Source organism: Lepisosteus oculatus, chromosome 2, assembly GCF_040954835.1.
Source record: "Lepisosteus oculatus isolate fLepOcu1 chromosome 2, fLepOcu1.hap2, whole genome shotgun sequence".
Lineage (NCBI taxonomy): Eukaryota > Metazoa > Chordata > Actinopteri > Semionotiformes > Lepisosteidae > Lepisosteus > Lepisosteus oculatus.
The window spans coordinates 65,256,138-65,280,160 of NC_090697.1; the positions used below are offsets into that span (position 1 = coordinate 65,256,138).

General features: G+C 48.7%; 1 protein-coding gene across 2 annotated transcripts; it reads left to right on the forward strand.

Moving 5' to 3' along the window:
• The first annotated feature begins 985 nt into the window (after window positions 1–985).
• On the forward strand, window positions 986–22,446 carry LOC107076912 (uncharacterized). 2 transcript variants are annotated; one of them, XM_015343351.2, is made up of 7 exons: window positions 986–1,421; window positions 13,943–14,520; window positions 15,701–15,871; window positions 16,526–16,706; window positions 17,609–17,694; window positions 18,865–18,971; window positions 20,110–22,446. In XM_015343351.2, the coding sequence occupies exons 1-7, from the start codon at window positions 1,340–1,342 to the stop codon at window positions 20,198–20,200; spliced, it is 1,296 nt and encodes a 431-aa protein (XP_015198837.2). In that variant the 5' UTR covers window positions 986–1,339; the 3' UTR covers window positions 20,201–22,446. The 2 variants fall into 2 exon arrangements, with proteins under 2 accessions (XP_015198837.2, XP_015198829.2); XM_015343343.2 differs by having other exon boundaries at window positions 987–1,421; window positions 18,862–18,971.
• Window positions 22,447–24,023: the final 1,577 nt, after the last annotated feature.

Here is a 24,023-nt window from a genome sequence, read left to right on the forward strand (position 1 = left end):
TAGAAAAGCCCCTGCCAGTCTGCTGCACTCTCACCCGAGCTCGCTAGCCTCACTACTCTTTGTATAAGCTTACTGCCAGTGAGTTGTCACCCCTGCCTGCTCAGAGCCCCTGTGTTTTCCCTCAGACTGATCCCATCAGGCCCTGTACAGCTGCCACACCTGAGCATTCTGCTTTTGCTGCCTTTGTTTTCTCTCTCTTTTGTTACATCAATGAGAGGAATTTGCTCCTTAAATGACCAGGTTTGATTCTGTGATGAGACCATCAGTCCAATAGGACTGAGGTTTAAAGATAAGCCTTGAAAGTGCATGATTGTCTCTAATGTACTTTGGAAGGCTAAGCCCTGTCATCTACAGATACTACTCAAAATTGTTTCAAATGATGCAGATGACACAAATGTTATCTCTTAAACCTTAAGGAAACAAAAAGTGCAGTCTATTTCAAATCAGAAAGGATTATCTCTTTGTATTGTAACTGTAACTGTAACTTAGTGCATTGGAAAATGTAGAGCAGTGAGGAGCTGAAAGGCCTGTTTTTCGTTTCATTTGAGACGAGTATCTCTTCTCTTCTGCTTTTTCGTGCTGGAAGGAAAAATCAGAATGTCTCATTCGTGGTTTCCCAATATGCACTTGGTTCAGGAGCCACGACATAGCCTCTTGCGTTCAGCAGCGGCTTAGTGCGCATTTGCTGGGCTGCATTCCAATTAATAGAACTGTGAGCAGCCAGTAGGTATGTAAAATAGATCATATAGCATACGGTATATAAAATAATTATTGTTCCTCGAAATGACGTTCTGGAACGAACGTCAATCAACAAAACTAAGTTTCATAGCTCAGGTGTCACGTGGTGTTTTCGTGTTTTTGGAAAGAAAACCAGGTATCTAAGTTAGTCCCGTGGTTGATAATTGGGCTCCTTGGATTTAGTAACCCCCCCCACCCCCGTCCTCAGCTCCCTCGTGCCTCCCAGACCACACCCCTTTCGACCCCCACAGTAGACGGGCTGTAAAATCGCCAGTGCTCGCCGCTCACTCCGTTACTGAGTGCGGTGAGAGGGATGAGACCAACTGCGGTTTTCTGAAAAGTCAAACGGAATCTCTGCAGTTTGCAAACCCAGATGCGTGTTTTAAATTGGACTTATTTTTTTAAAATAAAACCACTAGTGGCGAGATAGAGTAAAAAAAGTTAAATCTTGAGAAAGCTGAAAGTTTGGTCACGCTGGTATCACAGTTTTGTTCGCATTCGTAGTCTTGCTGTGACGAGTTTGAGTTTGTTTTTAAAGACGACCAACTTTTTTTAAAGAAAATCTTGCTTGTTTTTTTTTCGGGAACTGTCACGCGATGTGATGCGAGACCTGCACAGTTTGCAGAAACCCACGATGCCGAGAAAACACGGCCGTCTGGCCATCTGGAAACAGCGAAGGCGAGGTAAGGGTGCTGTGCCTGTCAGTACCTGTTTATTACAATGGTAATAACCTAAATGCTAAAAACCTGCTATTTACCATGGCCTCGTATTGCATTTAGTTTGGGTAGGTTATATTTTCCCCTGAAACCGGATTACTCCGTAGAGATGCAGTCAGCAGACTAGCATGTTTTCGGCTCCTTCAATCGTGCATCTGCGCATCTTAGCAGTGGTGGTGTCTTGAAAGCATCTTGAGATGGGGCACTACGACTCCGTAATGTACATTTAAATATAATTTAAACTGATTCGAAAGGGAGATACTTCCAGACCTTTATTTTTCGTTCCTTTCATTCATTGTTGTACGTAATTAAAAGGTCTACGCAATGTTGGCGAGCAATTATTTGTCGTTATTTGTACCACTGAGCATTGTTACTGTCATATCAACACTGCTTTTGCGTTCCCATTCGAGACATTTTTTAAATCCATTTTTATTCTGGTTCTGATTTGTGAAAAGCGATATAAAAAAATATCGATAATGACCCTCCGGTCTCTCTTAAAGCGTGTGCAGTAGCCGGGTGTGGGACCCATCAAGAAGCTGTTTCCTCGGTTAACTGAAATGTCAGAACAGAAACACAGGACCTGTAGCTGAAGCTGAAAACTCTGTACATGCGGAGACGGCAGCGCCAGGCATGTTCTGCTTAAGTTATAAGAAATTCCCATCTTCCCATGCCGATTTCAGTCTTATCCTCTTTGTTGCTCCTGTAGAAGTGTTTAAGGCCAGCGGTGTTAATTTCTTAGCGTTTGGTTACCTTGTACATTAGTCCCTGTGGTTATAGGGCGATACGGAAGTAGAGGTTTGTACGTCTGCTTGACTGTTGTAAGCATCAGAGGCACATTTCGAAGGACCCAGGTGAGCCAAGTCACTGTCCCACACAGAGAGCTCTGAAGCTCATCAATAAAGCACTGTACTCTGGAGCCTGTGCAGCTGTGAATCGGGTCCCCATATTGTCTCTTCCGTGTTGTTTGTGTTGGTTCTTTAAAGAATATTTGATGTTCCTTAACAAGGAACAGTTTCAGGTAAACGGGTTGAAAATAAGTTAATATAATACAGCGTGCTCAGGTAAGGGTGACATAATTACCACAGAACTGTAAGGATCTATCGGTGATCTAGGTTCTGATATAGCTGGTAAACTAGAAAGGTTTGCAGATGATCCCAAATTAGAAGGATTAGCAAACACCAGTAGAAGCAGCCAAGCGCATAGATAAAACTCAAGTCCCTGCAAACTCAGGGACATAGTGGGTGAATAGTATAAATTGGGAAACACTGAGCAAGAGGCTGCTTATCAAGAATCTTGGATGTTTATGTTGATGCATCATTGACATCTTCTAGACAATGTGGTGAGGCAATAGAAAAGGCAAAGAAATGTTAAGTGTGTACAAAAACAGAGATGTTAAATAGATTATGCTACAATTGTACAACACACTCATAAGTCCTTATTGGTACTATTGTGTACAGTTTGCGTTGCAATGCTGTCGAAAAGATATTGCATTTCTGGAATTAGTCCAGAGAAGAGCAGTGAGATACATACTAGGAATTAAAGGAATGTCTTGCACTGACAAGCTGAAGGAACTTGAACAGACGGGATTGTCATACAGGTATTCAGGGTCCAACAAAGGCGCTGACAGTGAACCCAGGGGATGTCTTCAGAATCAACAGTGGAACTTGAACCAGGTGATACAAGTGAGAATTAAGGAGGATCTGACCCTAATAACAATTTCATGAAATGCATAACAGAATATAACCGAGAGAAGAGCTTGCACATTGTTTCAAAGAGCAGGCTGATCATCTCGGCTGGCAGGATAACCCTCAGAAGCAGGCAGGTGTGTAGCACAGGAGAGAACAGCTCGGAGGAGCCGGCAGGGTGAGGGAGGTCAGAGAGAGACGAGGGTCACCGGTCACCACAGGCTGTACTGGGAGGTGAACTGGTTCAGGCCTTGTTCGCCTGGAGTGCCCAGGGCAGCGGCGGTTAAACTCCAGTCTGTCTCTCCTGTCATGAAAGATGGATGAGAGGGGACAGAGAGACGAGACAGACAGAGGACATGGTAACAGTGCCTTGAGGGAGATTGGGGGGAGATATTGGGGTTTCAATGCAGTTGAGTTCAATGACATCACTGATGTCATTGAAATGATACTTAAACTAAACCACTGAACTCCTTAATCAGACTTTGTTAGCTGTTTTTGTTTAGCTGGGAAGTCCTTGGAGGTGTCAAGATAGCTCTAGAAACCCTGTCATATCTGGGAACATGCAGCCCCTTAGGAACTGAATACAGCTGAAGAGATCATTAATTGAGATCAGTTAATGGTTCAGTTTATCCTGATAATCATCCAATTAGCAGAGCACAGTGGGGTGTTCATCAAGCGCCAGCACACAGTGGGGACACCCAGATTTGGAAATGAGCCAAGAGTAGGCTGTCCTCAGCAGTTTGAGAACACAATGTTTATGTATCAGCAAGCATTAAGAGTCATTGTGTGTCACTGGTGATATCAGCACCAGATCTCCCGGAAACAATCCAGCAGGTTATCCAGCAGGTTACAGAGTGAGAATGCAGTGTTTTATTAACCACAAAGAGCCCTGCTGGGCTTAATGGCAAACTATGTTTACATAAACTCCTGACCTTCTCCTAGGCCAGAAGCTTCAATTCCTGCTGGCTCCTGGAGTCTGTGCTCAGAAAGAGAGGGAAGGATGAGGAAGAGAAGGAGTTTATATGTGATGTAGCTGACCAGTGTGCTCAATGATGTTTATACTTTAAATGTCAGTACCTGTTGTGCTGATTGTATGTGTTTGGCAACACTGAAATTCATCGGTCTTGCCAGTAAAGATGACTGAATTTAAAAGGTGAAGGGAGCACGCAGGACAGAGACGAGGAGATCTGGATCAGGGGTCCCCGACTGCTTCTCTCCCAATCCAGTGTAGAGTGTTCTGGGTAACTATTCCATGGCCAAGTTCTAAAGGTTTGAGACAGTCTAATTCCAATTGGTTGCTTGTGATTGGGATTCTGACATCCCTCATAACAGAAATGTAGTTTTGAAGCATCGGCTGCCATGAATGACCACACGGTCTTGATGGCAGTAACCCCAGTATGTAGCCCAGTCTCTTGTGATCTCTGAAGAGGAAGGGGGGCTGGGCATGTTGGTGGGCCTTTAGGTGCAGGATCACCTCTTGATGTTCAATCTCCAGGCCAGTCCCCTGTATGCAGATGAAGGAAGTGCCTTCTTTCAGTTGCTTAAATTGAGGATAAATAATGGCTGCATGGTCATGAAAGAATCCAGGCCACGGTTTGATAGAGTGGGTGTGTTGGGGTTTTGATCCCTGTGTCCCGGCAAAAGCTTTGGATTTGTGTAATCTCATTTCCCCTTACTTCAGTGGATGATGCAGTTTTCACTCTTCCTCCTGATCTGCTGTGCTGTGGAGCTGCTGTGTCACCCAGCTGGGCTGTACCCTTTGTGGTGAATGAAGTGGGTCATTCAGGGCAGTGAAGTTATTTGAAGACTTGCCTGCTCTGTTGAGTGATTGGAAGCTGTTCTAATTCTAGGTAGTGTGGGAATTGTGAGATTAGATTTATTTAGAGGAAGAATGTTTTATTCCCAAGTATTTCTTACAGTGCTACAGAAAATGCTTCTGCCTCTGCTTCTCTCTGCTGGCAGTGGGAGCACAGTCTGTCCTCTCTAGGTATCCAGGTCTGCCTGTGTCCAGTTTCTATGGCCAGGCTGTGGTCACTGGACCTGTCCTCTCTGAGTATCCAGGTCTGCCTGTGTCCAGTTTCTATGGCCAGGCTGTGGTCACTGAGCCTGTCCTCTCTGGGTATCCAGGTCTGCCTGTGTCCAGTTTCTATGGCCAGGCTGTGGTCACTGAGCCTGTCCTCTCTGGGTATCCAGGTCTGCCTGTGTCCAGTTTCTATGGCCAGGCTGTGGTCACTGAGCTGTACTTCATCAGGGTTGTCATCTCTCGCCCAGGGCAGCTACTCTGCCAGTGTACAGAACCTGGAAGCATTCTTGTTGTGTGTGTGTTAGCTGTGATGTGAAATCCGTTGCACCACTTCCTCCCTTACCCCCCCCCCCCAAAAAAAAAAAACAGGCCCAGCCACAAAAGGGCTGCTTTAGTTTTCCTCCTGTGGTTTTAACAAAGCTAATCCCCCAGGGTGTGCAGGCCCATTGACTCTCCCGGCAGTGTGAAGGCCTGGGCATTCAGAGCCGTTGGCGCGCGCCCTGTAGCTCGGGCCCGGCGGCGAGATAACGCCGGCCAACGCCCCCCACCCGCGCACCCCCTCGTGAGGCTGTTTCTCCGCGGCCGCTGGGGTGCGAACGGGGAGGGCGTGGCTAATGGATCGCTGAGGAGGCTGCCATTGTTTCAGCCCTGTGGGCTGTGGAGGCGCGCGAGTGGAAAGTGGAGCCACGCTGTGGGATCAGTCCAGGCTGTGGTCACTGGATCTGTCCTCTCTGGGTATCCAGGTCTGCCTGTGTCCAGTTTCTCTGGCCAGGCTGTGGTCACTTGATCTGTCCTCTCTGAGTATCCAGGTCTGCCTGTGTCCAGTTTCTATGGCCAGGCTGTGGTCACTGGATCTGTTCTCTCTGAGTATCCAGGTCTGCCTGTGTCCAGTTTCTATGGCCAGGCTGTGGTCACTGGATCTGCCCTCTCTGAGTATCCAGGTCTGCCTGTGTCCAGTTTCTATGGCCAGGCTGTGGTCACTGAGCCTGTCCTCTCTGGGTATCCAGGTCTGCCTGTGTCCAGTTTCTATGGCCAGGCTGTGGTCACTGAGCCTGTCCTCTCTGGGTATCCAGGTCTGCCTGTGTCCAGTTTCTATGGTCAGGCTGTGGTCACTGAGCCTGTCCTCTCTGGGTATCCAGGTTTGTCTGTGTCCAGTTTCTATGGCCAGGCTGTGGTCACTGAGCCTGTCCTCTCTGGGTATCCAGGTCTGCCTGTGTCCAGTTCCTATGGCCAGGCTGTGGTCACTGAGCCTGTCCTCTCTGGGTATCCAGGTCTGCCTGTGTCCAGTTTCTATGCCCAGGCTGTGGTCACTGGATCTGTCCTCTCTGGGTATCCAGGTCTGCCTGTGTCCAGTTTCTATGCCCAGGCTGTGGTCACTGGATCTGTCCTCTCTGGGTATCCAGGTCTGCCGGTGTCCAGTTTCTATGCCCAGGCTGTGGTCACTGGATCTGTCCTCTCTGGGTATCCAGGTCTGCCTGTGTCCAGTTTCTATGGCCAGGCTGTGGTCACTGGATCTGTCCTCTCTGAGTATCCAGGTCTGCCTGTGTCCAGTTTCTATGGCCAGGCTGTGGTCACTGAGCTTGTCCTCTCTGGGTATCCAGGTCTGCCTGTGTCCAGTTTCTATGTCCAGGCTGTGGACACTGAGCTTGTCCTCTCTGGGTATCCAGGTCTGCCTGTGTCCAGTTTCTATGGTCAGGCTGTGGTCACTGAGCCTGTCCTCTCTGGGTATCCAGGTCTGCCTGTGTCCAGTTTCTATGGCCAGGCTGTGGTCACTGAGCCTGTCCTCTCTGGGTATCCAGGTTTGTCTGTGTCCAGTTTCTATGGCCAGGCTGTGGTCACTGAGCCTGTCCTCTCTGGGTATCCAGGTCTGCCTGTGTCCAGTTCCTATGGCCAGGCTGTGGTCACTGAGCCTGTCCTCTCTGGGTATCCAGGTCTGCCTGTGTCCAGTTTCTATGCCCAGGCTGTGGTCACTGGATCTGTCCTCTCTGGGTATCCAGGTCTGCCTGTGTCCAGTTTCTATGCCCAGGCTGTGGTCACTGGATCTGTCCTCTCTGGGTATCCAGGTCTGCCTGTGTCCAGTTTCTATGGCCAGGCTGTGGTCACTGGATCTGTCCTCTCTGAGTATCCAGGTCTGCCTGTGTCCAGTTTCTATGGCCAGGCTGTGGTCACTGAGCTTGTCCTCTCTGGGTATCCAGGTCTGCCTGTGTCCAGTTTCTATGTCCAGGCTGTGGACACTGAGCTTGTCCTCTCTGGGTATCCAGGTCTGCCTGTGTCCAGTTTCTATGGCCAGGCTGTGGTCACTGAGCCTGTCCTCTCTGGGTATCCAGGTCTGCCTGTGTCCAGTTTCTATGGCCAGGCTGTGGTCACTGAGCCTGTCCTCTCTGGGTGTCCAGGTCTGCCTGTGTCCAGTTTCTATGGCCAGGCTGTGGACACTGAGCCTGTCCTCTCTGGGTATCCAGGTCTGCCTGTGTCCAGTTTCTATGGCCAGGCTGTGGACACTGAGTCTGTCCTCTCTGGGTATCCAGGTCTGCCTGTGTCCAGTTTCTATGGCCAGGCTGTGGTCACTGAGCCTGTCCTCTCTGGGTATCCAGGTCTGCCTGTGTCCAGTTTCTATGGCCAGGCTGTGGTCACTGAGCCTGTCCTCTCTGGGTATCCAGGTCTGTCTGTGTCCAGTTTCTATGGCCAGGCTGTGGTCACTGAGCCTGTCCTCTCTGGGTGTCCAGGTCTGCCTGTGTCTTACGTGCTTCCGGAGACACAGCTTCCACACAGCGGCGGGCGAAATAACCCGCGATCGCAGATCCCCGCAAAGTGGCTGGACACGGGTTCAGACATTCGTAAGGAGCTTAAAGACTCCGGGCAAGATTACAGGGAAAACGCAAAAGAAAAAGGTTGGGGAGGATTGTCTTAATTCTCCCGAGCCGTCGCTGTAAAAATAAGAAGCACTTCTGTACGCCTGGGAATAGCCCCGTGTCACTTGGCTCAGCCTGATCCTCTTTCCTATCGCTCGTTTGTCTTCTTACACGGGTCCTGTGACGCTCATCCACATGTTTAGCATGTGCCAACGCTGTTTTTGTGTCCTGAATTACACATGGAGGGCATGTGGAGAAGTAAAGAGGGATACGAGGAGGTTTGTGAAACTTGAAGGTGGCTGTTAATTGATACTGGTAGTTAATTGATCTGAGAATCTCATCCAGCTGTTTCTGGAAAACAAGCTGGGTTAGCAGCTTCAGTAGCCCAGCTGGGTTGTTCCATTCTCCTTCAACCATTAATAATAATAATCCTTACACTTATATAGCACTTTTCTGGACACTACTCATAGCGCTATACAGGTAATGGGTATTTCCCTCCACCCCTATCAATGTGCAGCCCCACCTGGATGATGCTCCAGTCCACTCACCACACACCAGCTCTCAGTGGGGAGGAGAACAGGGTGATGAAGCCAGTTCAGAGATGGGGATTATTACAAGGCCATGATTGGTTAAGGCCAGGGGGAAATTTGGCCAGGACACCGGGGTTACACCCCTACTCTTTCCAAGAAACACCCTGGGATTTTTAATGACCACAGAGAGACAGGACCTCGGTTTTATGTCTCATCTGAAGGACGGAGCCTTTTTACAGTATAGTGTCCCCGTCACTATACTGGGGCATTAGGACCCACACAGACCTCAGGGTGAGCGCCCCCTACTGGCCCCAGGGACTGACAAGGCTCACATCTGCATAGCTCCAGTGGGTTGTCAGTTGTGAGCTGCAGGGTGATATGGCCCTTGGTGTAAAGATGTCCTTTTCTCAGTTATAATGCAGCTCTCATTACACTTGTCCACCCTGGTTCATACTCTGCTGCTAACCCTAGTCTAGGAAATAGGTGAGAGATACAGATCATATTTGTTACAGAACATGGAAAAGAGCACACCTGGCACGGGGCTGGAGATTAGGCTCCCAATGCACAGCAGTCTGATCCATTTCAGATTTTGCCAGCTGCTGACCGTGACATTCCTGTTCAATGGGTGTCTGGTTTTTACGCTGATCTCTAATGGCTAGGGTTTTGCAATTTGTTTTTATGCTTGGACCTTTCAACTCATGAGTTAGCGTTTTTCTGAAATGTGGAAAACGGGGGGGGGCAGTTTCTGCCCTGGAGTAACAAAACCTTTCAAGTCTTTGTTCATTGTTAACGTGAGAGCCAGGACAACAGTTCCACTCAGCTGTGTAGGTAAACGTTTTTAACTTAATCTTTAATCGTTTAACTTTTGAGAACAAAGACTCAAAAGAGTGTTTTAAGCGGGGTGGAGGTAGGGGAGGGTTGTTCTCCATTTGTTTTAGAATTGGAGGTATTTAAACCTGCAAATGTACCATAAACCAACACCCACCATTGAAAGGAAATAATTTTTATGTGGTTTAGCTTGGATCTTTTTCTGTGTCATTTGCCTTTCCTGCCTATTAAATACGTTTATCCCATTTTGTTCATTTCCTATGGAAGAGTTTTACTTTGCTGAATCAAAAATCCTCTGTGGATTTTAGATTCAAGTTTTAGGAGGCCAGAAGGAACTTATCTGGGAGTTCTGAGAGCAGGTATTGTTCTCAGGTGTGCTAACAGAGGCTCAATGATGACTTTGGAAGCAGGTGTGAACTCTCCTGCTGGGAAGACTCCCTAACCACAATGGACACCATCAGTGGCGTCGTTAGCGGCTGGTTTTTCTGCACGGCAGGGATCAGTGCCTGTTTTTTTACCTACATCAGCACTACATCAGAGCTGCAGTGATGCACATCTAGTGTGTTGGCTTGCAATTTGATCTGAGGATCGCATGCAGCCGTTTATGAAATGAGCCCAGAGTATTGTCATCAACAGCATAGCTTGGGTAACTTGTTCCACACTCCCACAACCATTTGTGTAAAGAAGTGCTTCCAGTTTCTCGCTTTTAATTGCACTTCCATGCGGTTTCCTCTTGTGCCCTCTGGTTTGTTTTTCACTCTTCTGAAGAACTCTCCTGCTTTTAGGTATTTTGAATACTAGCATTGGGCCCATAGTTTTCTATGTTCAAGTCTAAAATGCTTCAGCTCCTTCAGCCTGTCAGTGTCCATAATCCGATAATGCATCTAGTTGCTGTTCTTCACTGGACTAATTTCGAGCAGCAGTATCCAGATCCAGATCCAGATTCAGATTGTTTTGTATTAATAGTGGAGGTGAGTTTTAGGTGAAATTGACCCTCTAATGCTGCAACAGCCAGGCTGAAGGGTGTGGAATTTACAGTGTGAGAGCTTATTAAGATGAGTATATCATAAACCCACACAATGCTCTCTCGCCCATCGCCACCTCATCCAGGGGCAGATTTTAAAACCCCTCCGACCCCCTGGTGCCCGTCCGTTCCCCCCGTTGGTAGCGAGCAGATCTACAGGTGTGCCTCGAGCCCAGCAGCGGGGAGCGTTGTGAAATGGATTTATAGGTTGTAGCTCGTGGCGCGTGCGAGAGCCTCAGCAGGCTTGTGGAGGAATGCAGGAATTCAGAAAGGGGAGGACGACGCCGTGCAGTCGGCGGGGACGCCCCACAGCTGCCTTAAAGGTGCCCCCAGGGGTTAAAGGAAAGAGAAGAAAAGCTCCATTGATTGATACGGTGCAGGTTACCTGTCGTCCTGGAATGCGAGCTATGCCTGTACCTTTCCTTATCTCTCCCCTGGAATGTGCCGTGTGACGACTGAGGCATTGCAGAGCGCTGGCGTCACTTGGGATGAGTGAGCCAGCCTCTTCTCTGGCAGCTCGGCCTTGGAGCTGGGAGGCTGCGGGTTCAAATCCTGGAGGGGCACTGCTGTTATGCCTTTCGTTTGGATTGCCTTTGTAAAAAAAAATACCCCGCTCTCTGAAGTTTGAAGGTATGATGTATATACAGTAGAAACTGATACAGGCAGACTGTGTAAAGTAAGTTCTTGGCTTGCTCGCATGTATAGCAGCAGTGCCTGTCTCCTGGTTTCTCGTGTCCGCTGCTCGAGAGAAAGCTGCTTCCAGACTGGGGTCTCTGGTCTTCGGTCTCAGCTGTACCTAGAGCTCACTTACCATCCTAACTGGTGCAGTCAGTTACTTCCAGCTTTGTTCCTGGAGGGTGTCAGTCCTACTGGTAAGAGGTGCGCTCAGGCATAGACTAATGATGTACAAACTCCAGGGGCACATTGGCCTAACTGTGGACATCTGAGGAAAGGATCACTATAAATCTTCCGCATCCCTTACATCGTGAGCTTTAAAGACTGAAATTCTGGCATACTCATATTTAAACCAGTCAGGTTAATTAAGGTGCTAAATCTGTAAGCTCATATCACACGCCACTGTTTTCATAACGTGTTCATTTTCTTATGAGCATTGCTTGGGGATCGATATCCCAAATATTTCTTTTCCCCTTTGCTTAAGGTCTTCACTCTTGATAACTTGTCACATTTCTCAGTGCAAGAAGTTTTTGAATATTATCCAAAGATTATTTTTACTTTTAAATGCAATATATATATATTTTTATCTTTCTGTACCTTTTAAAAGCTGTAGTAGCTGCAGTTTCACATTGCATATGAAGATAGAAAGATTACATAGCAAATCATACAGTATAAGGAAGATTATAAAGTTGAGAGTGCATTTCCAAAAACACATACAGCACGTGTCTTCTCCAAGTTTAGGTTTGTATCATTTTCTGTATATGTTAAAATCTATACAGGGTTTCAGCAAGTCTGCTATCCTCTTCTTACAGACCGAAACCATACTGTTATATACAGCAGCCATTGTCTCCTTATGGGCAAAACCTGTACTGTTGTTTAACTGCTACCTGCAGGTTCTGGCCATGTAGCTGCTAGTCTCTTCTTATAACAGTGCAGGTTCAGGTTCTGGCCATGTAGCTGCTGTTCTCTTCTATGGGCAAACCTGTGCTGTTGTGTAACAAGCCTCAGGCCACGTGAAGGAAAACAAAGACATTGTGCAGAATTCATTACAGGCAGGCTGTGGAAGATCACATTTTTTATAACTGGCACCATGAACAGGCAGGCAGTGTGTGCGACTGGATGACGAGAGACATCTCTGGGTTCCTCTTCCAAGGGGTGTAGAGGGATCTCCCTCTTTTTTTAAGGGGGTGACTCAGGAGGCAGAGGTTTGAACCAGCCGGGCCAGTTTCTCAAACAGGGAATGTGGAAGTGGCTTTTAATTTCCTTCATTTTTAAAAGAAAACGTCTCTTAATAAGAAACAGGAACAGACCGATCTGTTCCTATGTCGCCCTGCAGTTTTGTGCCTGCAGGCATCACACGTTTTTACAGGTCTCATGGCTGCTCTGTCTGTTTAGGCTTAATCCAGGATATTTCCGTTTGTGCCTTTAGCTTTTACATCCTGAGCCGTTTTTTTTCATGCCTGTCTCTGGAGCCCTACAAACTAGCGCAGTGTTGCTCAGAGTTGACCTTGAGTGCAGGCTGTTCTACAAGGCACCCAACTCAGTCTTTCAGTAAGGCAGGGCCTCCCCTTCCAGTCCCCTCCGTTTCGGGACTCCAGTGTAGCTCACCCAGGCTGTTAACCAGACGAGCTACTGGTTGCACTGAAGAGCTGGCACTGGAGTGGAGTGGACGGGGCCACTGTTTCTTCAGACCCTGTGGAAATGTGATGTGGAAACTGAATGGGGGGGAATAGAAGAACCTGATTACTGATACCTGCTCTTGGGAATTCAGCCAGGAGGGAGGTGGGGTCTTCCTCTTTTCATTCCACTGCTGATCTTAACTATTTGGCCAAGCCAAGTCACATTTCCTGGCCTTATAGTTAACTGATTTAGTGGCCTCAATTAAAAACCTCCTTTATACAGCTTGCCTTCAAGGACTGAAGCTATTTATTGCTGCCATACAGTCAGCTCAAACAGGGGTCCCATTTCTGGTCCTGGAAAAGGGGGTAGCAGTAGTGAGGAACCTCAAAGACTCCTATTGTGAAGCGCCCTTGTTCCAATTTAGGTTGAAGGAGTATTTTGCAGGTATTTCAGTCTTCTTATGCGGTGTCTGAGATTTACCCTGATGGACACTTCATCAACACAGTTGGTGAAACCAGAAATGGGTCAGCTGGCTGTGCAGTGGGAGTCATGTTGCTACAGCAAATACAGAGGAGTAAACAGCTGGGAAAACCACTGGGGAAAAATGAAGGTGGCATACTGTATATTAAAAGAAACATGAAACCGGAAGAAGATGGCTCCAGCTGTCTTCTGTCTTTGGAACAGTGAAGACAGATAGGGAACCGTGTCTAGCTTTCTGATGTGAGAATTGTATCGGATAAGAATGAAGCGACAAGCTGTACAAATAACATATCAACCAATGCACAGTTTCCACAAGGCCTGTTTGAGCACATTGAGGTCGGTGATTGGCCCCATCTTCCATTTGTTCCTACAAGTGCGTGCGGTCAGAGACAGGCACGCCAAGGGCAGCGGGCAGCAGCCGGAGCAGGAAAGCAGTGTGGCAGTTCACTCGCACACAAAAGAGAAAATGGAAATGCTCAGCGCGTGAGCCGCTCTTGAGAAGCCAGCGGGGGTGTTGGGGCTGAGTCACAGGCAGGAATGCGGTGCTGTCCTGAGGAGGGGGGAGGGCAGGAGGAGGAGAGGAGGAGTTTGGATGTGAAGAGAGTGAAGTCATTCTAGCTCTGCTGCTTGTGACGGAGTCTTGAAGGTGGGGGGTGGGGGCTGAGGAGTGTTTTAAAAGCCGCCCTGTCTTGACTCACTGCGGAAGGCTGCCTGCCTGCACCTTGTGCTCCTTCACCTCTGCTGCTGCCCTAACTCTCTCTCGTACCCTTGCAGAGAGCCAGGCTGTGGAAAATGAGGTGGTCCTCACCAAGATGAACCTGTATCGGAATTTTGGCACGCTGATGGAGATGTGGGAGAGCCGCCCCCCCCTGGACAGGAAGGAAGGGGGGGTCCCGTCGGCGGTGGGCGGCGGCAGGGCTGTGGGGGTGCTGTCCAAGTCCGAGTCGGAGGATTCGGGGGTGGAGATGCCGAGCACCGAGACCACGCCCTCCACCCCCCGCGGATCGGAGTGCAGCTTCTCCTTGACGGGCTCCACCGACCCCACGGACACGGAGAAAGAGGGGTCCCCCTCCCCACTCCCCCACTCTCCCCTGCGCCGTCCCCCCTCGGTCTCGGACGAAGACCCGGAGGACATTTTCGCCCCCGCCCACTCCAGAGTGGAGCAGGCGCTGCGCAGGACGGACTGGCGCGGCCGGAAGGGCCCGCGCGCGAGGCTGTCGCCGGTGCCCTCGCTGCGGGAGGCGGAGGCCGCGGGGGAGACCGCCGACGCCCAGCAGTGCCCCCTCAGCGGGCGTCTCTCCCAGAGCTGCGTGGGGCTGGAGTACCTGGATGCCTGCTGGAGAGGGGAAGTGGTGAGCCAGGCTTTTCTTCCCCGCTCGTTTTTGGGAGACTGGGAGACTGGGAGACCGGGGGGCAGGGGGACTGGTAGACTAGGAGACTGTGGGACCAGGGGGCAGGGGGACTGGGAGACTAGGAGACTGTGGTCCCAGGGGACCGGGGGACCGGGGGAACAGGAGACTGTGGAGCTGTGGGAGACTGGGAGACTGGGAGACTGTGGGACCAGGGGGCAGGGGGACCAGGGGACTGGGGGACCAGGGGACCGGGGGAACAGGAGACTGTGGGACTGTGGAGCTGTGGGAATGGGGGGCTGTGGGACTGGTGAGCTCACATCGGCTCTAGAGTTCTCCTGGGCAGGCTGCCACGCTACCCCACAATTCTGGCAAACCTAACGCCTCTGAACCGTTTGGGTTGGACGTGTTAGTCTGCAACTCCCTTCTCAATTTCCCTCTGAAAGATTCTTGAAGAACAATCTAGAATTTTCTTGGTCGCTTGAATCTGGACCCCGGGACTGTGGAAGTGTTTGTTCTAACAACTGTCAGAATTGCAGCCTTGAAACAAATTACTAGAGACTTGTAGCCAGATCCAAATGTCTCAGTGAAATATCTTAAGGAGAAAATTACCTTTAGAATTGGAAATCAACTACGTGTGTTTGCAAAGAAAGTTAAAATGGGAAAGACGTACTGTAGGACCTCTGTCTTAGTAATGGTGGAGAAAGAATGGAGCAGACTAATGTTATAAAAATTCTGATATATGTGAACAGGGGGATAAATATTATGTCTAAAGATTATTCCAATAAAATCTAAACTTCCTTCTAAATAACCTCAGACAATCCTACAATGCACGCCACACTACCAAGCTTTCCATTATTTCCCTGTAAAAGCAGGGTTTGAGTCAAATCAAACCTTCAGCCAGGGTCTGGGGTTATGGGGTGAGCCAGGGTCTGGGGTTATGGGGTGATCTCAGATTCCCTTTCCAGTCTCTCCGCTGGTTTCCAAGCTCCCAGAAGACACTCCTGCGGTTAAGTCATGTCGCAGCATCAAACAAACCCCAAACAACACCCAAGCAAAGCTGGTTTCATTGTTTTCTAAAGGCTGTATGACATTACCTGAGGGAATGTGAACGCTGATTGATTGCCGTATTGATGGGTGATTGCTAAGGCTCTTCTCTGGTTCCCCTGTGGGCTTGGGGCAGGTGGACAGCGGGGTGGCGACAGAGGCGGCTTTGCAGGGCTCGGGACTGGGCTACCTGGAGCAGGTGTGCCGCATGTTGGAGGAGATGGCCAAGCTGCAGAAGACCAGCCAGGTCCTGCAGAGGGAGAGGAAGAGAGTGGAGAGCAAGCTGCGGGCTCGGGGTAGCCAGGAGGTGAGAGAGAAGGGGGCAGTCAGTGGGCAGGTCGTGCTTACAGAATGCATCTCTGACTGGTCTCTGTCCGTACAATACGAAAGGCAAAGACCGTGCTAAGACGTATTGTTAAAAGCATAGAACCCAAATTCGGGAATGGCACGTTAACATTGTATAATATACTAGTTAGGCCTCATTTCGATATTATTATGCACAATTTTGGTCGCCAAGTTATAAAAAACATTGTATCTCTGGAATCATTCCAGGGGAGAGCAACCGGATACATTCCAGTTCAAGGAATGTTCTCAAACGGACAGGTTAAAAGAAGTGCAGTTTTTTTGTTCTTGATCGGCGAAGATTATGTGGGGGACCTGATGCAAAGTATTCAAAATCCTCAAAGGCACTGACAGCATCAACCCGGCTAACTTCTTCGTAACAGAGAGTGAAACACAAACCAGAGAACAAAAGTGGAGACCTATTTGTGGAAGTATTTACCCAGAGGGTGGTAGGAGTGTGTAACAAGCTCCCCAGCTACATGGTTCAAGCTGAAAGCTCTGTCCGGCCGGATGAGGTCCCTTTGAGCAGTTAGTTGCTAGCTACCAAGCGGGCTGGAAAGACCGAATGTCCTCTTCTCGTTTCTTACAGTTCCTGTGTTCTTCTGTATTTGCTCTGCAGGAGGGTTTATGCAGTGATGATGCTTGTGGCACAGCAGAGGACTGTCGGGAGACTCTGAAGACCGATCCCCGGAAACGAGGGTCCAGCGAATCTTCGAGGGAGGAGCCCTTTGTCCCCACGCACTTCAGACAGCGGTCCGTCTCGGAATCGCAGAAATTCCTCCAGAACAGGAAACCCCTGGGTGAGACCGCATGTCGCGCACATTGATGGCCCTTTAAATGAGTAGGCCTTTGATTAACATCTGTTTGTCAGTATAAGAGAGGATACTTAACTAGCTGGTTAATTCTGCCTGGTTATTTGTGTCAGTTGAAGTATAAAGGAGTGTCTGGTCAGGTAGTTTTAGGTGGCAAGTTATTGAACATATTCCCACTTCCCTCAATCTAATGGGACAAACGTCTTATCCCACATGAATGTTGCAGTCAGCTTTCAGAACAGCGTACTTTTTAAACTGAAGGTATGGTTTTCGTTACGGTGACACTGGAGAAAATCACATGGCAGTCCGTGATGTTTGGCCACTGTTGTTAAGAATTCGGGACTAGACGGCTTGACAGTAAAGTCACTGGAGCCTGGCTCCTGTCACTAGACGTCAGGAGCCACGATGACTCAAGCAGTAGTGCAGAATAGGTCTGAAGACTGGACTGGGATGACTCCCGAGACTTTGCAGATGTGCAGTGATGTCAGTGTGGGACACGTTGATCCTCCAATTGCTGTCAAACTCTCCTGTCGGGCACTGTGGAGATCATAGCTTGTCCAACAAAGGGGTGGCTGTGTAGGTGGGCGTGTCAGGGGCCATGCGTCCATGTGCCTCATTCACTTCAGTTAGAGCAGCAAAGGTGCTGAATATCTATATCTGACTGGCTGCAGTCGTGCCACTTCTAAATTGGCATCAAAGATATTTCAGCTACTCTCCCCGCGTGATTGGATACCTTAAAAGACCTGGGGGACTATAAAACAGAGTTAGGTTCTACTGAATCAACGATTAGCCCAGCGAAGTGAATCAAGAGCTGAAGCTGGAATGCAGTGCAGATGTAACCCTGCTGAGGAGGAGTGCAGTACTGACCTTGTTGTGTTTTTATCTGACAGACCAATGTGATCTCCCGCTGCAGTATTTCCACAGCACTGGGAACCTGCTGGAAATCAAGGACGCTCTGCCTGAAATCCCTGCCAAGGTCAGAGCAGTGCCACACCCTGATCATTCACACACAGTCACCAAGAAGGCCATCAGACATAAGGTTTATCAGTATGGGCCTGTTGAAGAACTCTACTCTGATCAAATATCAGGAACTGAGATGTTTTCCCTTTCAGGCATTGCTGTAACGAACTGGGTGACATCAGGGGGGCAGAGTGGAGTTGAAACAGACACTAGGTGTCTGCAGCAAGTGTTCACAGCCCCAACATTTTGCCAGAGTAGAAGTGTGTTAGAGCACGGCTATGATCACATGTTCAGAACAGGAACATGAGACTGTGCAAATGAGAGGAAGATTCAGCCCATCTCACCCATTTGGCAGTTAGAAGTTAATTTATCGAAGAAGGGTATCGACCTCAACAAAATGGTTGGGTGACTCTTTGTGTAAACCATTGCCTTTGGGTACCAAGCAATCCCACGACAAGTGGTAGTGCTACAGACACCCAGTCTTGGTATAGATACAGAAGGCCCTGGAGCTGGTGACACTTGAAAAGGTCAAATTCCAAATGCAGTGGAATTCTCATTTCCCTGTTCCCAGGAACACAGGCTCGCGGATAGTCACGCACGTTTGCCAGTGCCTTGGGGTCAGGTGTTTTTTTAAGCCTTGTAGCTGAATAATGTAATGTTTAAAAGGGCCCTGAAAAAAAATCCAAGGTCACATGCTGTTCAGAAGTGCCAGCAGCCACACAACTCAGGTGGGCTGAACAGCCAACTTCTGAACGCATCCAAAGCTACAATGTTGGCACTGGCATTTTTAGAAAAGGTCATGGGAAAAGAAGGCAGTAAACACAGTAATGTTATGTTCATTACACTATTACATAAACTTACACACAGACATACCGTGGGGCGGAGCAGTGATCTGCGCCTGTGGCTGGAAGGTTGCCGGTTCGTATCCTGCAGCCGGCAGAGGAATCCTACTCCGTTGGGCCCCTGAACAAGGCCATTAACCCCAGCTGTTCCAGGGGCGCTGTATAAATGGCTGACCCTGCGCTCTGACCCCAAGCTTCTCTCTCCCTGTCTGTGTGTCTCATGGAGAGCAAGCTGGGGTATGTGAAAAGACAAATTCCTAATGCAAGAATTTGAATAGGGCTAATAAAGTGATCTTAAGCAATAAATAATTCAATGAAGGGGGTGTGACTGTGTCTCTCAGCAGACGGAGAGGAAGCAGTTGGGCAAAGTGAAGGAGCTGGTCTCCCGGCTGAAGAGGAAGTCCCTGAAGCAGCGGGGCAGCCTGTACAGCTCGGCCGCCGACCTGAGCAGGTGGGATTGCGATTCCTTTAATCCGGCGGAGCCCAGCTCCGGTCCTCAAGGGCTGCTGTCCGCCATGTGTGACAGCAGGTCTCTGTAACTCTCCAGCTTCTCAAGAACAAGGAAGGGTCCGGTTAAACAAGTGAGTTCAGTCAGGAAACTAATAAGAGCTCAGCTGGAAATAAAACCAGGAACCTTCTGGCCCTCCAGGACTGGAGTTAATCCTGTAAGAATCCGGCCGCATCCTTCAAATCCGGATGGAAAATGAGATTAAGAAACTATATGAACGGTTGAATGGTATTACACTGGAGATTGTTCTTAGCTTGGATTACACACATCAAATTACCCTGAAATCTTTTACACGATCTCGCTTGTTATCTTTTGATACTGCAGTCTTTCTCCTTTCAGTATCTCTGATGACAAGTGTTAAAATTCTGGCTTCTGTGTGGCTCTGGGGCAGCCAGCTGGAGCCAGATCAACCAGAGCGCTTCAGTGAGCGTGGGTTTCTCAAACAGCTTGACTGATGGCTTACACCGTAGCCAATTTCAACACGAAACCACACCATCTGAGCAGCAAGTGTTTCTGAATGGAAGATGCTGCTTAGTCATCACTTGGCATGATTAAAATGCATTGTTATATGGGGTAAAAAAAAGATGGCATCTTGAATGCTCCATCATTTCTTAATTTTATTATCCTTGCAAATTGCCCTCTGTTAGTTCATGCATTTTCCTTAAATGCAAGAATTCAGCAATGAGCATCAGCTGCTCTGTCTGTCTGATCAGTGGAGTCTTAGGTTGGCAATAGGAAAATGAATCAAAAATGTAATTCTACTTAATTTTCACACAAAATTAGTTTCAGTTGAGAGGAATTGTGCAAAGCCTATTGGGTTCCTGTCTGAAAAGCGTCAGGTTGATCTGGGGCAAAGCTGCCAAGCCTACATACAGCGCACACCACAGAATTGCCAAAACAATAGACTTTAACGAGTAAAGAGGCATTTTAAAAATATCAGCTTATTTGACAGAGAGAGGCCGGATGGCACGTCTCAAAACTGAGTCTTCCAGGCCTGTTCACAGTCACTGCGGTTAACCTTTTTCAGCTCTGTAGGGCGCTCAGCTATTAATTTCTTTCTCTGCGTTTGTCTGATTCTTAGGAAAGACGCCCCGGATCCCACAGAGACGGGCTCCAAGCGGCGGTTAAGTACGTTCTTCAAGAAGAGGGAGAAAAACTTGACCATACACTAGACCCATACCCTTCCAGAACATTCCAGAGCGGGGCCTGGCAAGCCTCTGTCTCCACGTCCCATCTCTCCCTTCCTTTCCTGTTCCTGTGCGTTGTCCAGGAGCCCCCGACCTATATACACACAGCAGTGGCCTACGCGATATGGTCAAACCACACGTCCGAGACTGATGCCGCCGCCTCCGATCTGGACTGCTTGCCTGAGCCAGAGTCTGAACCTGCCCGCTTATCCTTTCTCCCTGGAGAGCTGTCCTCTGCTTCCTCTTCGCACTGTCCCCGTGAGGGGCCCGTCCCGAGATCCTCTCTGCTGGAGCAGCCTTGCTGAGAGGCGGGGCTGGGGTGGCGCCCCTTCAGGGGGCGAATAAACACAGCTGTCGAGCCATTGGGCTTGTAGGTTTATACGAGCGTTCTAGTTGTTGGGTGACGTGTCGAAGTGTCTGTACCTCAGACTACGGCAGAAATATTTCGTGACACTTTTGCCTGTTGGAACGAACCAGACTCGTCCTGGATGTGCCTGCCAGCTGCATCCTTGTTCTGAGGGAGCGGGAATAGAGGTGAGGGAGTATCCGGCGAGGAATCCCATAGACTCTGAAATCCACTGCTGTCTGGAGCCTAACCATTTCCTCTTGGATAGACGGTCTCGTGCTTGTGCTCCCAGTTTTTTTGGGAAAAACCTTGGAAGCAAAGAGCAAGCGTTTCCCTTTTAAGCAGTTTCAGGGGAATTAGGAGACTACCTTTTGCTAAATTGTCCCAGGAGAGATGAAAAAATCTGGCTTTCAAAACAGATATTCCTAAACCTCTCACCTCTTCCAGGTTCTATCTAACTGTCCAATTACCTGAGAGTCAGTATCTTATTTTTTTGTTTTGTCATTTTCTGAGAATTACTATAGAGACACTTTTGTGACACAAGTGATTTAACCAAACATCAAGAAAGAGTGACTATCGGGACAGGAATCCAAAACGGCCTGCCCACAAATCACCTTACAAGTGTGCCTGTGGGTGGTTTCGTAAAAGGTGTCGATAAAGAAAAGCTTTAGATTTTAATTTGGGATTGGTGGGCAGGGTAAAGTCTTGATTTAATCTGGTTTCCAGGATTATCCAGGACTGTTTCTGTATTTCTAGAAAGGACTGGACTATTTTTCTAATTCTTCGTATTAAAACTGTCTGGTGTAATGAAGGAAAGAAATAGTTGTTTGCCAAAATGGCAGCTCATTTTCAAATGGCAGGCCAGGGGAGAGGGCATGACCGGGCGAGAAATGGGGACAGTGAACAATGCCCGGGATCTCTGGGGAAAAGGCCCTGGCCGTGCTCTCTGTTGCTGTGCTGCTGCTCCCTCGGGCACAGCGACTGTCTTTACCTTCGGATCCCCAGTCGTTCTTCAGGCCTGCGGGATCTGGCTGTTGCCCATTGTGAAACAGCGGAGGGCGCAGTTTGGCCCGTCTCCGGCTCAGGCTCGAAAGAGATCAGGACAGGTCTGAGCCGGCTGGGCTGTACCAGTGGACCTCCCTCGCAGGAAGACAAGTGGGTTGACATGCTGTCAAATCCTCTCCCTGGAGGGCTGGGAAAGATCCCGGATCCACACGGCTTCCACTTTCTTGCCAGCAGCTGTCGGATTCGTCGGGATGAGTTTTAGGATTCCCCAGACCAGGGTCTGAAATCCCTCGTTTCTGCATGAACAGTTCAACCACTGTACTTTGTGAATTTCTTAATAACTCTGAGGACACAAGAAAAGTGTCATTGCACAAGTTTGATCCTTTTCTGTTTTCAGGCTGCGAGCCCTTGTTGAAGCAGGGAATGTATTTTATGTAGACACTCTTATGCAGATCTTCTTAAAATAGGGTGACAGGTTTGAAATGTTCCGCACCTCTTTGACTTTTGCACAGCTCATATGAAAACCTGGAGCGGAGCGCAGTGCATTGGGAGTCTCGTGAGTTTCTCCTGGCTAGACTGTACTAAAGGTTGTCCGTGCTGCTACTGTTGACTCTTCCTGAGGAACGATCACTGTGTTCATCCTGAACTAACAGTCACTCCTGTGGATTTCTGTATTTGTGCTTCTGTATGAAAAGAGAAAAAATATGTTTTTGTCTTGATTTGTTTACTGACTCAGCTTGTTAAGTGTTGTGATATTTATGAAGAGGCAATTGATGCAGTATATTTTATGTACACTTCTCAACACCTGGCCTTATTCTGTATGTATATAATGTCCTTGTCAGTATTACATGGCAATAAAGGTGTTATCCATTTCTTCTAAGTGTGAGGGATTTTCTTCTTGAACTACTGAAAGGTTCATGATGAGCTACTATTGTGATTATATATTTTCCTAACCTTAAACATAAGCCTTCCCCTTGAGCATCGCAATTAGGCACCTGCTTTTTTCAGTGCACCAGTACGCAAAACACTGTAGAGATGAGTGGCCCCGCATGATTAATGAGACCAAACTACACAACACTACACACTGCTGTTTGAGACTGCTTGGCATCAAGGCTGCTCCCTGCTGGGTGAAGATTCTGTACTCCCTACATGGTGTGTGTGGTCTTGTGTGTGTGTGTGTAGGGGGTAGTTTAATTGGTAACCTTGCTGAAGATGGCAGCCCAGACGCTGGGTCATGACCCTCCTCCTATGTGGGCACAATAGTGCCGTTTCAGACGCTCTGGTCTGGAAGAGTATTAGGGCGGGTGGGCAGAATGGTCTCTCCGAATGTGGGTGTCCTGGCACATTCCACTGGGTTAACAGTTCACGGTTAGTGCTAACAACACCAGCTGGCACTGCTCCACAGCTGCTGCTCATGTCTGGCTAGAGCAGTTTGTTGGCAAATGAAGTTTAGTTCAAGGAATGCATGCTACTCTTTTTTTTTTACTTTTAGCCCCCAGCGATTCAGTGAAAAACAACGATCTCGGCTCAGGGGACAGGGTGTGCTGGGGTATAGGTCGGGTGTCTCTCCGATGGACTCTAGTTTTCCGGCCAGTTCAGGCCACTGTGTTGCGCTGTAGTTCTTGTGTTGGGACGGGGTGCGTGGGCAGGTCTGATCCTGCACAGCCAGTGTCTTTGCAGGTACTTATAGGAACTCCTCTCTCAGCCTCCATCAGCTCTTCATGGGCTCGGAGGGGGCCAGTTTAACAGCTCTCAGCTCTGAAGAGATCCAGAGAATGTGTGGACATGCCAGCCCTCCAGGACCAGGATGGGACGTCCCGGTGTAACGACGCTATGAGACGGTCCACTTTCTTTGTCCCTTTCCCCAGTGTGGTCGTGATTCACTGCAATGCTGATTTCTAGAGTGTTTTCCATTCCACTGCTGAGAAATGACAGTTCTGAAATGAAATTTCGGGCAGAGTGCTGGCTCTGTAGCTAAGGATCTGCGCCTGTGGCTGGAAGGTTGTAGGTCTGTGTGTCTCATGGAGAGCAAGCTGGGGTATGAGAAAAGACTAATTCCTAATGCAAGAAATTGTATATGGCTAATAAAGTGATCTGATCTTAAATATCTACCGAACTTGCTGTTCAACATCCCCCTTCATGAGGTTTCTAAGAGCGAAACCTTCACATCTCGTCACTAAGCCACGTGGTTTTTTCGTTTCACTTATGCATCCCATTTGCTTTCCCGCCTTGGTCGGTGTCCTTAGGCGCGGAATGCCTTTCCGTGAAGCTCGGAATACTGGGGTCATTCCAGAGTATAGCCTCTGTCTCCTCTGACAGCTGCTCGTCCAGATGCACAGCCAAGAAATTATAGTCCGTCAAAGGGGTAGAGAAGGGAGGAACAAGTCCGCTGAGCTCCTGCGCTCTGGGATGTGAAAAGCACTCAGCAGTGCAGTGACCCTGGAGGAAGCCGGCGTG

Excerpts from the sequence above, each read along its gene's own strand:
- LOC107076912 (XM_015343343.2), top strand. The coding sequence starts at position 1,340 with ATGCGAGACCTGCACAGTTTGCAGAAACCCACGATGCCGAGAAAACAC. Across the intron at positions 1,422-13,942 it reads CTGGAAACAGCGAAGGCGAG|AGAGCCAGGCTGTGGAAAAT; the intron begins GTAAGGGTGCTG and ends GTACCCTTGCAG. Across the intron at positions 17,695-18,861 it reads TGCCTGAAATCCCTGCCAAG|CAGACGGAGAGGAAGCAGTT; the intron begins GTCAGAGCAGTG and ends TGTGTCTCTCAG.